This window comes from Hypoxylon trugodes, assembly GCF_022578975.1.
Source record: "Hypoxylon trugodes strain CBS 135444 unplaced genomic scaffold F4822scaffold_5, whole genome shotgun sequence".
Lineage (NCBI taxonomy): Eukaryota > Fungi > Ascomycota > Sordariomycetes > Xylariales > Hypoxylaceae > Hypoxylon > Hypoxylon trugodes.
Genome location: NW_026250020.1, coordinates 314,547 through 328,333, shown reverse-complemented (window position 1 = coordinate 328,333; position 13,787 = coordinate 314,547). Strand labels below are relative to the sequence as shown.

At 46.2% G+C, this 13,787-nt stretch overlaps 5 protein-coding genes across 5 annotated transcripts; 2 read left to right on the top strand and 3 right to left on the bottom strand.

The window, feature by feature from the left end:
* Nucleotides 1-4,230: 4,230 nt before the first annotated feature.
* Nucleotides 4,231-5,451, bottom strand: F4822DRAFT_239924 (uncharacterized protein). Its single transcript, XM_051454283.1, has 4 exons — nucleotides 5,305-5,451; nucleotides 5,026-5,164; nucleotides 4,866-4,967; nucleotides 4,231-4,708 (listed from the first exon to the last, which is right to left on the bottom strand). Exons 2-4 carry the CDS (start codon nucleotides 5,149-5,151, stop codon nucleotides 4,304-4,306), a joined length of 633 nt encoding a protein of 210 aa, XP_051314033.1. The 5' UTR covers nucleotides 5,152-5,164; nucleotides 5,305-5,451; the 3' UTR covers nucleotides 4,231-4,303.
* Nucleotides 5,452-6,179: 728 nt separating this feature from the next.
* Nucleotides 6,180-8,226, top strand: F4822DRAFT_443354 (uncharacterized protein; the record flags this gene model as incomplete). Its single annotated transcript, XM_051463098.1, has 2 exons — nucleotides 6,180-7,252; nucleotides 7,306-8,226. Exons 1-2 carry the CDS (start codon nucleotides 6,503-6,505, stop codon nucleotides 8,224-8,226), a joined length of 1,671 nt encoding a protein of 556 aa, XP_051314032.1. The 5' UTR covers nucleotides 6,180-6,502.
* Nucleotides 8,227-8,878: 652 nt separating this feature from the next.
* On the bottom strand, nucleotides 8,879-10,504 carry F4822DRAFT_240031 (ER lumen protein retaining receptor). The gene is made up of 4 exons (XM_051454284.1): nucleotides 10,094-10,504; nucleotides 9,979-10,037; nucleotides 9,857-9,923; nucleotides 8,879-9,797 (listed from the first exon to the last, which is right to left on the bottom strand). The coding sequence occupies exons 1-4, from the start codon at nucleotides 10,119-10,121 to the stop codon at nucleotides 9,304-9,306; spliced, it is 648 nt and encodes a 215-aa protein (XP_051314031.1). The 5' UTR covers nucleotides 10,122-10,504; the 3' UTR covers nucleotides 8,879-9,303.
* A 97-nt stretch (nucleotides 10,505-10,601) lies between these two features.
* Nucleotides 10,602-12,275, top strand: F4822DRAFT_402283 (WLM-domain-containing protein). Its single transcript, XM_051458006.1, has one exon. It carries the CDS (start codon nucleotides 10,940-10,942, stop codon nucleotides 11,963-11,965), a length of 1,026 nt encoding a protein of 341 aa, XP_051314030.1. The 5' UTR covers nucleotides 10,602-10,939; the 3' UTR covers nucleotides 11,966-12,275.
* A 163-nt stretch (nucleotides 12,276-12,438) lies between these two features.
* F4822DRAFT_428876 (LicD family-domain-containing protein) lies at nucleotides 12,439-13,703 on the bottom strand (the record flags this gene model as incomplete). The annotated part of the gene is made up of 3 exons (XM_051460986.1): nucleotides 12,439-12,586; nucleotides 12,663-13,528; nucleotides 13,554-13,703. The coding sequence occupies 3 exons, from the start codon at nucleotides 13,701-13,703 to the stop codon at nucleotides 12,439-12,441; spliced, it is 1,164 nt and encodes a 387-aa protein (XP_051314029.1).
* Nucleotides 13,704-13,787: the final 84 nt, after the last annotated feature.

Sequence of the window (13,787 nt, the reverse complement as noted above, 5' to 3'; positions counted from 1 at the left end):
GTAGCTGTCCGTAATGTCTTGCACGTGCTAGCTCGAGTGGCTTAGTAGCACTGCAGCAAAGAGTTTTTCTTCTTTCCAATAGAAAAAAGATGCTTGCTCACTCGTAGCCTGTAGGTGATTGTAATGTGGGAGAAACGGGTTCTGACGCTCTGACGAAATAGAAGAAGAGAATGAGAATTTATGTAAGTACCCGGATAAGGCTGGAGAGAGGTATTGCACCAAGGTAACTAAATCTGGTTGAACAGCTCATATATACATACTGTATATGTACCGGCGATGATGAAGTCTGGACCGCTTCGGGCCATTGAGATCACGCAAATTACCAGGACAAGGGAAAAGTTTGTTTTGGGTTGGCGCTAAAATAGTCCAGTCCTAGTGCAATTCAGAGCTTTCACTATGCAGTAAGCTAAACTCACAAAGGTATATCTTATCAAATCTTCCGGCACTTGTCCTCAAGAAAGGGTTCAAGAATCCCAACTATACAAACCGTACCTTCCCATATAACCGTAACCGTATAGTTCATCCATTGTGGAAACATCCACGTGTGCCTACATATCTCCTAATATTCATGAGGCCGTCTTCCATCGATACATAGTTCCTTACTTAAAGTACCTACAGATAAATTAAGGTTACTCAAGATACACAACATAAAAACCGACCAATCATTTCTTACATAATTGACCGCTTTATGTGTCTACCCGAACATACAGAACCCCTCCATCTCCGTCCCCCTTTTTTTACCCGAACCTCAAACCTGTTTACAATTACAACACAGATAATAGGTGGAATGATATCCTACGCATCTAAATTGAGAAATCAAGGCATCCGGATATCATGGGAGAAAAAAATCCTGCTTCAACCCTCCTATCCGGAGTCTTTCTTAGAAGCCACTACACAACAACTAGCCCCTTTTTCTTTTTCCTGTCGTGTAACAATAGGGGTTCCCTTCCACTTGCTTTTATTTCGCCATTCCCAACATAAAATAACAATTCTGAGCCATAGATAATTTCTAACATAAAAATAGGCGGGGCTCATCTTTTTTACAAGAAATGATAATCGGGTACGATGGGTATTCGGTGTTCTAAAGAATAGTAACATCATCACCATTGTTGATATCCGTGTATCTTTGCATGACTACCTAGGTACTCTCTTGTAAAGAAACACAGAAATGCACTATTCTAAGTTTTAAATGGTATTTGGGCTCCAAAATTCCTGTACGGTGATACAAGACTCGCCCACGTCCATAGACAATATAAAATCAGCAATAAGCTATGATTGCACGACTGTAAACGATTCCGATGTTATCCTAGCCCTATAGCTAACGAATTAGTAGGACTATTATATTCAGAAAATATTAAACCTGGCAATTTCTACATCAAGGTGGCTAGATTGAGAAGCTGGTTCGTATGGTGTTATCAGGGAGTTGTCAATCCCCTTGTGTTGACTCCTTAATTCAATACAAATACCAAGCATCATCTATGAAGCTACAGGAATACCATCGTAAATACGAACTCGAATTATTCTCAATGGTTTCGAGGTCTACTCCGTGAGTAACCCAAGGCCACTTTTAACATATATCCAAGTATGTCTAGATATATATATGGTAAGATGTAGGTAATAAATCAAAGGATGAAAAAGAAGCAGCCTGGATATTTGACTAGATATTGGATATCTTCTTCTGGGACCCGTCTGGCTACACCTACAGGTATAGCTGACTTGTGTTCTTTGACCTCTCAAATACATGGAAGTTCGACACACACTAACAATAGCAGTCTTATAAATTACCTGGATATTTGTGACTACGTGCGTACCTCCTTTCAAGATGCTTTACCACCTATACTTATCAATTCCTTTGCTTGCTAGTGCCGAGCAACCCCTAGCATGCTAGTCCCGTCAACAAAACGCACCTTCCTCCGCGGACCCGCGTCCCCCCAGCCAGTAAAATCAACTCGTAAACAAACCACCCAGCAACATATAATTAAATTTAACATGTAGTACTTTCAACAATTCTAAAGTCCATCTGGTCTAGTGGTTCAAGTGCGAGGAATGGAATATGCTAACATATTCTCCTAGTCCAACATCGTTACTCCGTCACCACCTGCGCGGGTAGGCCTACTAGCAGGTTCTCTGCAAGGTATGTATCAGTCCCTTCAACCTAACTAACCCTTAGGTACAACTGACTGGTCCTTCCTATGCCTTCTGTGGGGCTGGGGTACAGCCGCGAGGCTCCCCTCCCATGCCCCTTGGACTTGAACAATAGCCTTATCGGCATTACAGTTCTGGATATCTCCCTAATCGCCTATAGGCGTGTTGGTACCGGTAAGTCATCCATTCGATTCCCTCACTGACCAGATGGACCACAATTCTTTTTTCTTTTTGTAATTTTTTCTGTTATTATTTTTCTTTGCCCCGTTAAATATTATCTGTACCATATGTACTCAGCATCCAAGCGTTTGTCTCTCCTAATCCTACTCGCCACCTCTTATTATTTTCAGTCCATCCTCAGCGTTACTCTCTTCGCTCCTGCTGTGTTTGTCAATTTCAGCTTCCGTGGTGGAAAATGCCTGGCTTTGTAAACAGATACGTCAATCATAAATCTTATAGTCCCACGTTCATACAACAAATTACACAATGTTGATATATGTATTTACTACAGCTTCACCAGCGGCCACCGCCACTCAACATGCCCTGGGAACCCCATGGGCGTAATGGAGAAAATATTCTAAATTAACACCATTTTCTTTTTTTCTTTCACAGCAGATGCACAATTTTATTTTTTTCCCTCTGCGTCGGGGTATGCAAAACTCTCACGTACTATTTATTAATCAGGCGCTATTGAATAAATAGATCTCATCCCCAGTAGCATGGATTTCCCAGCGCTATGCCCTCGCTCATGCCAGGCTTGATGACTGACCTCCCCCAGCCGAAACGGTAGACGGTTCTGGTCATCCTATCTCTTAAAAATGGGTTAGTTGCGTTCCTATCTCTATGCTTGCAATTGATGACTACTTACACAGACCCAATATCTGAGCAGTAATTTTTGACAACGCGTCGTACATGCTTTATCGAGCAGTTGGCCATGTTGCGAGCATCTAAGTTACACAGCCCCGAATTCTTGCTCCATCTGCTCTGCTACTTCCTTTGCTACGTGAGTGTTTTTGCTGTTCATAAAAAACAGGCGACACATAGACGGCGGTACGGGCGTATTATGTTGAGGATATCTATCGTTTAACGAGAACCTTTTTGCTTTGCCAGGCATTGGGGGTACAGCTATCGAGGCACAACGTGCGATTGAGAGGAGTCGTAGGGCCGCGACCGTCGATTTTTTCCGTTGAGCCCCCTTATGAACTGGTGGTACTATTTTTAGGGAAAAATCCGGTGGTTTTTGTTTTGTCTATATAATAAGAGTAGTGCTTAAGGTGGCGTTGGTGACGTTAACTAGCGACGACGATACCAACTATCCCGGTAGTAGTTATAATGTTTAGGTAATAATAATCACAATGGCACGCCCGGAAGATAGGGAGAGCGACCTAATATTTATTATAGGGTAGGTCAACTTAATTAGTACTGATGACTACAAGCCATGTGCTGGTCTGATCCCAAACATCAATACTCATAAAATATTCTGTATGAGTCAGGTACATGTAGTAATATAATGTGCGTCAGAAATACTAAATAAATGCGAGGTTTTCCTAATACAAGCGGACACAGAAGCGATGCCATTCCGCAGCCAACAAGCCAATCGGCGGATCAAGTTTACGATAGTTACCGTAACCATGTGGGTAGGAGCTTAGCGAAAGGGGGGCACATAAATTAATCCCATCCATTATCGTGGTATAGGTGCATTGGACCTACCCCGGCTGTAAGTACGATTTACACACCTAATGTTATGTTAGGAACTTCTAAGACATCAGCGGCTACGAGACAAAAACAACAGAGAACTTAGTAGAAACATGTATCATGTATTATTGCGCGAGTTTCTGCGCGAGCGTGTGCTCATCTCATCTAATCTCTAAGCTAATAACCACCATTTTCGCCGTTATGATACCCGTCCACAGACAGGACCCCAGGCCAAGCTCGATAAAGCGAAGCGTGTGCGCGGAAGTCCTCAAGGTAGGACAATATATTTACGATGTCGACGGGGGAGTAAAGGGCTAAAGTCCATCCATGTCGTATAAGAAGGGATTAAGAACCGAAATCCATGTTGTGTGTCCGAAAGAATAAAATCCGATGTCCGCGCAGAATATGAAAGGATAAAAGACCTAAGTCGATGTCGCGTGTGTAAGGGTATAGAATAACTGCCTTATGCGATAAGGTGGCAACCTTGGCGGGAACGATAGGCTTCGGTGAAGATGATGGGATGTCTAGCGGGAAGCATGTTGCCACACTGGCCGCCATCGGCACATACTCCCATGTACTCGGCCCAGAAGAAGGGATAAACGCCCTGTTGGATGAGACCAGTTTCGTCAACGGCAAGATTCATCTTCGCCAACGTGATGGTACTGATATTCTCGGGCACGATACGCGCAAAACCTAGGCCCTGGCAGAGCTCGTAGAGTGTGATGAAATCGCGGATAGTAACATGACGGCTCTTATCCTTGCCGTGGCGGATTCGCTCCATAGCGATCGAGTTCACCATGATAGCCACATTCTTCCAATAGTAAAACTGTGAGAAATGCTCCAACAGCATGACAAACTGAACCGAGTGCTATGTCATAGAGCGTCAGTAATTTTCTCGTCAGACAAATTTTAAATTCTTGGAGCCGCATCATGGGAGTAAACTCTCATACATCTCGCTGGGAAAGGCGATCCACATCACAGGGACAAGTTTAAAGGAGTAAGCAATGATTCTGTGGGTTACTTACGTTGGGTTGGAAGGCGAACTTCGCGGCACTAATGTCCCACTCAGGTCTCCATCTGCGCAGAATACGTCCAAGCCAAGGACCCTTAGGCGAAGCGCGCTGCTTCTATTAATCAAATTAATATTCACGTTGTGCTTATTTTAAGTAGACGAATACAACTTACCGCGCTCAAGAAACTGCATCCGTGGCAGGTGTTGATGAGCTTTCCCTCCTCGTCAGGGAAGCATTCCTTGACGGAGATGACAGAGATGGTATCTCCACAGCTACCACACTGGACGAAAAAACCCATGTTGAATGATTTCCTTAATTGATCATGAAGAAGTTAGATACTTCTTTGTCCCTTATGGGGAAAAGAGAGAAAAGGGGGGATGTTAAATCGATAAAATCATAGAAGAAAAAAAAAGGAAGAAGAGGTAGAGATCTTCATGGGATGATTACTTACCTAAGCCTAAACTCGAACTGTTTTCAATAAATGACCGTGTTTATAATGATATCGATTGACTGCGGTTCAATTGAGGACAGATCGAGTAGAATACTGACCGGGTGGTGTACTAGTCGACTAAGGTATTAATCGAGTGCGGAGGGGAATAATTGTGTAGAGAAAATGTGGATGGGAGAAATGTGGCAGGAAGGAGATGTATAAGCTGAGAAGATTCTGGTTCAACTGGTTTTCTAGTAATTTTATTGGCACATGCCCCGAAAGATCTCACGATGGCTACCGAGAGTCTCCCGAAACAATGAGTTAGGTGATGCCGGAGCACACCGGGCGTGCGGAAGCCCTCATTGGTCGGATGTCGTTTCGGGTGTCCGGTAGGTGCCCCGAAGCGACCGGTCCAAGTTCCGTCCCGGTCCGAAAATATGGATCATCTCGGAAGGAAGGAACATTCCGTATCTTGCACATTTTCCGTCCATTCCCTTTCAACCCTAGTATTCTTTCATTCATTTTAATTGTGCAAATAAGTCAGTCGATCATAGTTGTAGATCATGTGCAGGAAGTACAAAAGATCAAAACCCACACCTTACTATGGCTTAATGATCTGCTACACTTGGTGTCGCAGCCACCAAACTAGGGACCGAAACTACCAGGATTGCAACGCCCACCCCTGTGGGAATTGAACCTCCCCTAGCTGAAAAACAAGGGCTGTAGCGGGAAAATCCACATTAGAAGCCGAGTAAGCAAAGAAATCATTCCCACTAGCACCACTGTCACTCTCTACTCAAAACGAACTCGCTTACCTGTTTCCAATATGTTTCAATACCAGGAAACCTGGGGTTGACAGCGAATAAGGAGATCGGATGGTCCCGACACGGCGTCTGTCCCGTACGAAACTCCATTTAATAAGATGGGTGTGTAAAGGAATGTTTCTTGTAACTTCGCCTGCCGGAATCTCTCACCTTTGCGCTCTGTTGAATGGGAAATTTTCTGTCGACGCGGGCGATTATCTTTAGGGGAGCGGTTTTTAATACGACGTGGCGTATGGAAGTATCAGCCTCAAATCTCAATTGTTGATCAGCTGAGAGGGAGCCGAGGCCGACGGCAGGTCCTGATTTCTTCCTTTCCATTTCATTGATTTTTTATTTTCACACGGCTGGTCTGTAAATATTCCAGTAATGGCAATATTATTTGACGAAATTTGAAGATGAATAAATTTGGGGTTTCGTTGCTCTTATTGTTGTCGCTCTGGTCAACTAGAAGCGTAGGACTCGGCAATACACCGTTGAATAGCGAAACGCTCATCGATAGAAGGCTGGAACATGGAGTTGGCTTAGAATCGGTTGCGACGACAAGGGGAAGAGATATCACAGGGCGACAATCACCAGATGATCTGTCATCAATTTCTCTGACTAGAGCGACACTATCAGAGAGCTCTAGTCTCCAAAATCGCCAAATCCCCGATGACGATGATATAGATGACGTCGACGACGACGACGACGACGATAAGCCGCCGCCACCACCTCCAGCAACACCGCCAGATCCCCGCCCACCAAATGAGATCAGTAGCAGTATATCCAGCTCTGTCTCAAACTTCGTGTCGGGTAGCGTGGCACAGAGCGTATCGTCCCTTTTCATATCGTCACTGTCGGTAGTCTCAGCATCGGCGTCCAGTGCCATTCAATCCGCAAGTGACGCCGCGCGTGCTAGAGCAGAGCCATCATCAACAGCAGCACCTACTGCGCCGGCGACAACTGATGCTTCAGTGACCACATCACAAGAGCCTAGCATAAGTAGTAGCACGGCCACGGCGCCCACCGCGACGGGGGACGATCCCGTCGTTGTCTCTAGTATTCAGGCGAGTGCCAGTAGCGCCATAGATGCGGCTAGAGCCAGCGCTAGCAGCAGTGCACAGAGCGCCGTGGAGGCTGCGAATGCTAGTGCGAGCGCTGCCATGGTATGTATCCAATCCTTCTTCTCTTTTGACCGATAACAACTAATAACATCCAGGCCAACGTCAACAACACCCCATCCCAAGGGTCAAAACTCACTCCCGGCCAAATCGCAGGACTCGTTATAGGAATCGCCATCTTGTCAGCTCTACTTTCAGCGCTAGGAACGTTCCTCCTAATGCGGCGGTACGCGAAGAAACAAGAAGACTCGTCCAACAAGTACGAGTCCGACTCCCAACCCGAGACCAGGGAGCAGGACCAATACCAACAACACCAACGTCAAAGATCAACCACGTTTTCGCACACCCTTTCGCTTCGAAACAGACTTTCTTCATTTCAAATGTTCACGGCCCCGGCGGCCGCCCTTCATAACAGCAACCACGAACGAACACGTTCCGGTCCCTCGCCAACATCCGGCGCCAACCCCAACCGCAATTCCGATTTCAACTTCAACAACGAAGATTTCATCCCCGACGTAAAACAACGCCTCCCCCCACCCCCCTCCGCCGACCACCCAGCAATGTACCACACCGCGCGTCCCTTATCAATACCTTACCCCGACGACAACATCGACGCCGTATTCCCCGTCTCCCCACTAAGTACCGACGGCGGGGACGGTCCCTCAACCTCTCACCGCCTACCCCCATCCGATGCAGAAATAGCAGCAACAGGCGTAGCCCTAGCGCGTTCCCAAAGCGTCAGCAAAACCCAACGCGCGCAACTAGTGCGCGTAGGCAGTCAACGCGCTCTAGTAGTAACGCCCAGCACCGACCCCTTAGCCATGAACCCCGTAGCCTCGCCGCCCGCCGTAAAGCCGGGGTTAAAACGTATCGCCACCTTTTCCGAATTAGAAAGAAATAGCAGTCCCGAAAATGGACGAGCCCCTACCCCCTCAGGTAGCGGACCAGACGCGATACAGGCGCCGGTGCCTCAGCGGCATGTTGATCCCGTCTCGCTGGAGCGAGGACCTGATTATTAGTTGGTAATTTCTGTTGTATGGGTGTTATGGGTTAGGCTCGGTGTTCATGGTAGAAGGAACGGATGGTATGGATCGGAATGAGGGTTGGTATGATAAGGCTGGGAAAAGTTTGGGCGTTTAAGTGTTATATTAATGTGCATTGAATGATACCAAGATGTTCTGTTCTTTTTTTAATATTGAAGCATTTTTAGTTCCCATGTGATTGTCGCGCGCGGGGAAGATTGGGAAAGTTGCCTACCTAAGTAGGTACTACTTGCTTTTTGATGCCATACAGAAGGTTGCGCCGGTGATAACATGCTCGAAGTAAGATGGCAACTCTTTCACACAATCCTACAAATTATTACGTTTTATAATATATTATTTTATTCTTTAAATTTGTAGTCATGAACCTGAAGCAACGCTACCCAGAAAAATGGCTGTCTGATAGCTGACCATACGAGTTCACAACTCGTATACGAATAATCCTTTTTATAATCTTAAAGCTTGTTTTAGTGAGGCCATATACGATAAGTTATACAGAATACCGGGATTCTATCATATCAAGGGGAGAAAGTGTTTAGTCACTCGTAGTCCCCTTAATATAATAAAATCCCAACATCCCTTATATCTTAACATCTTTTATGATCTTATAAAACCGCCCATCATTTCTCAACAAAGGATTATTCGTTTACGAGTCGTATCCTCGAATGGCCAGCCATCAGACAGCCACTTTTCCGGGTAACATTTCTTTGAGCTTCTTTTATAGTTGCATCGAACCCTGAAGAAACCTCTTTTCGCCTTCGGCCACGCATTTGAAGGCTGAGGAACTGCCAGCCCCTCCCAACCTAACGCCAGCCATGCACACCGATGCGCCATGAATACACGTTCTATGTATAAGAACACCTTTTGAACCTCCTCTATTGGATCCGTTGTACTCATTACACGTGGCCTTGCATCCTCGAGGGCCCAAGGATCGCCTGTGAGCGAGAATCCCGTAAATATCTCCGGAGTACCGTAGTCATAGGATATCCACCATGCGACGCCAAACGCGTCTTTCGCTCCTACTTAGCGGCGGGAAGCAAGATGCGCTGAGACCGCCTATACAGGAAGCTTGAACTTCTTGCCCTTGAGAACCTTGTTGTAATAGATCCAGAAGAAGTCGCTGTACAGCACAGTCTGAATAAGACCAGCGACAATGGCAATCCAATCGACCTTGTGCTTGGGTTCCGTGAGGTATCTGTAGATCCAGTTGGGGATGTAGAGAGTTCGGTAAATACCCAGGGCGAAGAGGTAGTGGGTGGTGATAACTTCCGCTTCGCCGGTCCTTTGTAGCATGAACAGCTGGGGGAGAATAGCCACGGACTCTAGCCAGATCGAGAACGCCCATAGGATTTCGGAGAAACTATATTCGTAGGGCAGAAGGATAGCTAGGACGGCGGCACCACCTAGGAGGTATTGCACGCGGAAGGTATCGAGGTTAGGATCGACCGTTGGCTTGTACTTGGTTGTCATTAGGTAGATTATGTAGCCCTGGCTGCTTATGAAGAGAATCTTGAAGATGATGTTGTAGATGCTTGACGTAGAGAACAGATCTGTTGGTTTGGTACATTAGTATAGCTGAAGGCTTTGGACTTGTGGTTGAATGTCGTACCTAGATATCGAGTAACGTAGACTAAGAAGTATAGAGCTTGGGATTTGAATGAAATGCCTGAAGCGCCCTAGTGTAGACTGTTAGTTGTTATTCGAGGCTGGCTGTGGTGCGACACTACTAACATTGAGCTCGGTCATCTTATGTAGAAGGATTAAAATGGAGGCTAGATGGGAAAAGTCTCCTAAATATAGTCATTAGCGGTGTCTATGCGGTATTCTCGGTTGCGTTGGCGCTTACCCAGGACTCGGAAGACGTTTAACCCCATATTTGGTATTAGGGAGCAAAGCTCCTAGAAGCTTGGTGGATAACTTGCGAAAAGATGCGACGAGATTAGGTCAAGCATGCAGTTTCTAAGGGAGCCGAAACTCGAGGATGGTTATAGAAAACTCGCAGATGAAATCGCAAAGAACCTTAGAGGTCTACAAATGCGAGTTGGTAGTAAGTGATGCTATAACGGGTGGGTTGAGTGGTGATAATTCAACGTTAAACGGGAAAAGTTAAAAGAATGTAAGATGTTTCCTCGAAAGGACACAATACATCTGGGACGCGGGATTGACATTGGATTGGATCCCTGGCTAATCACTAGCGTCGTGTATAAAGTGGGGAAATGATGTTGTATTTCTTAGGATTAGTTTCAAGGTTTCCAAACCTTGAGATTTCTTTTTATCCACCTTAGTCATATCCACGTGATTTGTTGTTTCTTATTGGTTGGAATTAGTCGGCATCGGGACATGGGTAGATCTCTTGGCCGATATTTCTAGGTACTTGAGTACTTACGTAGCTCGACCGACGTAGGCAACCCGCTTCTGACGTACCATTCAAGTTAAATTTTGGATTACAAAGCTACCACGAACAAAGTACAAAGTGAAGGTATACAACATTGGTAGAATCTTCGATTGGAAATCACAATGAACAAAAGGTAAAATTCATCAAATACCATAGGTAAGAGCGATTCTCTGTTTTTTTTTTTTTATATCATTAAATTTCTACCGATGGTTTCGCCTATCAGCATTTCCATTTGAAATTGCATTTAGCATTGCTTTTCTCGTCGTCGAGGCCAGTACATTGGGCTTCATCACAACTATGGCGGAACAAAACGAGGCTTCATTAGAATCCAACCAAATCACCATCAATTTCACACACCATGGAAAACAACATGAAATCAACGTGGAGTCCTCAGCGACGGTCGCCGATCTCGCCAGCGCAATTCAAGACGAACTCTTTATCCCCATCAATAACCAGAAACTTATGATCTCCAAACTGGGCTTACTCAAAGCACCTTTCGGCGACCGACCGGTATCCGATTTGCTTGATAGGAAAGTGACCTTAATCGGAACCTCTAGCGAAGAGATCGCTTCCCTAGCCGCAGCATCACAACACGCCGCAAAACGCGATGCAGATCGCGAGGCCCATCTCGCTTCCGCCCGGCGCAATCTGCCCAAAGCATACTCAAGCCGAGATCCCAAGCGCGCACAGGAAGACAATACATACACATTCATGACTTTACGACCCCTCCTAAATCTACCGAATTCACAACGCTCGCTCGCTTTCCTCGAACGCCTGAAAGCGGACCCAGGTATCCGAGCGGCTATGCGCGCGCACAAATTCAGCGTCGGGCTACTGACGGAGATGGATCCCCTATCATACACGGAATCGAGCCATGAGGGAACTACACGAATTCTGGGGTTGAACAGAAACAAGGGTGAAGTGATAGAGCTGCGGCTACGGACGGATGCATACGACGGATACCGAGATTACAAGACCATTCGCCGGACGCTCTGTCACGAACTCACGCATAACGTACACTCAGACCACGACCGCAAGTTCTGGGACCTGTGCCACCAGATTGAACGGGAGGTTGAGAAGGCGGACTGGAAGAGTGGGGGTAGAAGCGTGGGCGAATTGGAGCACTACGAACCAAGTGAGGAGATCGCGTACGACCACGGTGGCTGGACCGGTGGAGAGTTCGTACTTGGTGGCGGTGGGGGTACCCCTGCTATGAGTGCGAGTTCGGGGGCGCTGAGTAGACGGGAAATCATAGCCAAAGCTGCAGAAGAGCGCATGAAGAAACAGAAGCAAGCTGAAGAAGAAGCAAAAGGCGATCGGTAACATGCAGAGAATCGACCAAAGTTCTCAATCACTCACACGATGAAGGCGGGGTTTCTTGTTTCTTCACCGGAGTCCGGGCGCATATATTGGTGGTACGGACAACATTTATGGTGATATTCTATTGGATATACTACCCTGCTTGTCTTGTTCATCTGCATGAAATACCTTGGGGATTGATGTACGGCATGGCGTTAGCGTATGGAATGCATGGATATAGTGGTCTTTGCGGATGAAGCACCTATTTGTTTTGACTGTTGTTTTGAATTGTCTTCAATACTTAGATAATATTATAGCATTTTCACCTGGGTGCTCGAAGTCTATCGCCCGTGACCAGTACTTTTCACTTTCAGCAGTAAGATGATACGGGCATACGTTTCTAGCAATTTCGAGGTCGAGTAGCTAATTTGTTTATAGATCTATCGCTGTTCATTTTTCAACCAATTATGGGAATAATACATGAACTTGAACTAAATTCACCCCTTACTACCGCCTTTTACAACTGTCTTCTCAACGACCACCACGACCGAATTGTCACCATGTTGCTCTTTAGTCGCCGTTTCGTTCTTTTTCTCTTCCTCAGGTATCTTGACCCATTCCTTGAGCTCTGGTATCCAATGATGGCTATTAGAAGCCGAGTCAGTATTCTTCAATCGAGGATACAACGGCAAAATTAAAGATACAACAAGACTCGACTCACTTAGCCCACTCGGTAGTAGTTAAACTCTTGCTACCATATTCATCCGTCAAGATCTTATCGAACGCATACGGTACACGCGCAAGCACACCCTCGAACTCAGTATGTCGCATTGGAAACAGCTCGGTAGTACGATAGCGATGCGCATTCTTGCAACTCCAGACCCCAGGCGAACCAGCTGGATCCCGTTCCGCCAACCCCGTGATATCCACAAACAATCCATTACTCATATCGATCCATCGCGCATCAATAACATTCGCTCCATTGCCACGACCTAGGTCCGTATGATGCGGATTTACATCCAGAAGGTAAGTCTTATTCACATACGAACCATTCACCACTTCACCAATTCCATTCCCCCTACCCTCACCCTCTTCAACTAAAAACTCGTAATCCCAACTCGTCCGATTAAAATGCCTCCCTAAAAACGTCAAAGTCGCAACCGGCATCTGAACATCCAAATCGTAATCCCACGGCATAACCCTTCCATTCCACCACCAGCCCAACAACGTGCCATGAGCAAGCCACGTCGCATCTTGAATTCCCAATTCACCAGCAGTTTCCAACCACGACCGAATGAGCCTCCTTAGCGCCGGCCCATGTTCCGCATACTCAACTTTGCCCTGAAAGTACCGCACATCATAGTGTCCAAGCTCCATCGAGCCGCCAGCCTCATGGAAGTACTTAGGATGTTTTTGATCCTGCCTGTCCGTCTCCTCGCTCGGTTTCCTGTTTCCTGACCTCTTTGTTTGCATCTTCTGGCCTGGTGATAAAATACTGGGTATCGTTGCTGCGGCGGCGAGGGCGACGACGAGAAACCGTAATAGGAGATTCAAACAATACATCGCCGGGTTGTGGAGCATTCGGTCCTAGAGTCTGTCTCAACAATCTTACGATTTGCTCATGCAAATCGAGTAGTCGACGGAGCCCTTTCGTCCCAACCTCAACTCCGGTGTATCTCTCCTCGGTACCAAGTAGATAGGCTTGATCTAGAAGGCGTCCCAGAGGGGTCTCTTCTTTCTCGACCGGGAGTTTGGCATACATCTTGCGGTTTTTCAAGCGGAATATCAGCCATGGTTTTACTTTTTAACCTACGGAAAGATTGGGGGAATCGTGGGGTGATTTATA

What these genes read in the sequence shown, in the direction of transcription:
- F4822DRAFT_402283 (XM_051458006.1), top strand. Translation starts at nt 10,940, where the DNA reads ATGGCGGAACAAAACGAGGCTTCATTAGAATCCAACCAAATCACCATC.
- F4822DRAFT_240031 (XM_051454284.1), bottom strand. Translation starts at nt 10,121, where the DNA reads ATGGGGTTAAACGTCTTCCGAGTCCTGG. An exon ending in ATAAGATGACCGAGCTCAAT is followed by an intron (nt 9,924 to 9,978) that starts GTTAGTAGTGTC and finishes AGTCTACACTAG; the next exon opens with GGCGCTTCAGGCATTTCATT. An exon ending in CTACGTTACTCGATATCTAG is followed by an intron (nt 9,798 to 9,856) that starts GTACGACATTCA and finishes CCAAACCAACAG; the next exon opens with ATCTGTTCTCTACGTCAAGC.
- F4822DRAFT_239924 (XM_051454283.1), bottom strand. Translation starts at nt 5,151, where the DNA reads ATGGGTTTTTTCGTCCAGTGTGGTAGCTGTGGAGATACCATCTCTGTC. An exon ending in GATGCAGTTTCTTGAGCGCG is followed by an intron (nt 4,968 to 5,025) that starts GTAAGTTGTATT and finishes TTTGATTAATAG; the next exon opens with AAGCAGCGCGCTTCGCCTAA. An exon ending in AGTTCGCCTTCCAACCCAAC is followed by an intron (nt 4,709 to 4,865) that starts GTAAGTAACCCA and finishes TCTATGACATAG; the next exon opens with CACTCGGTTCAGTTTGTCAT.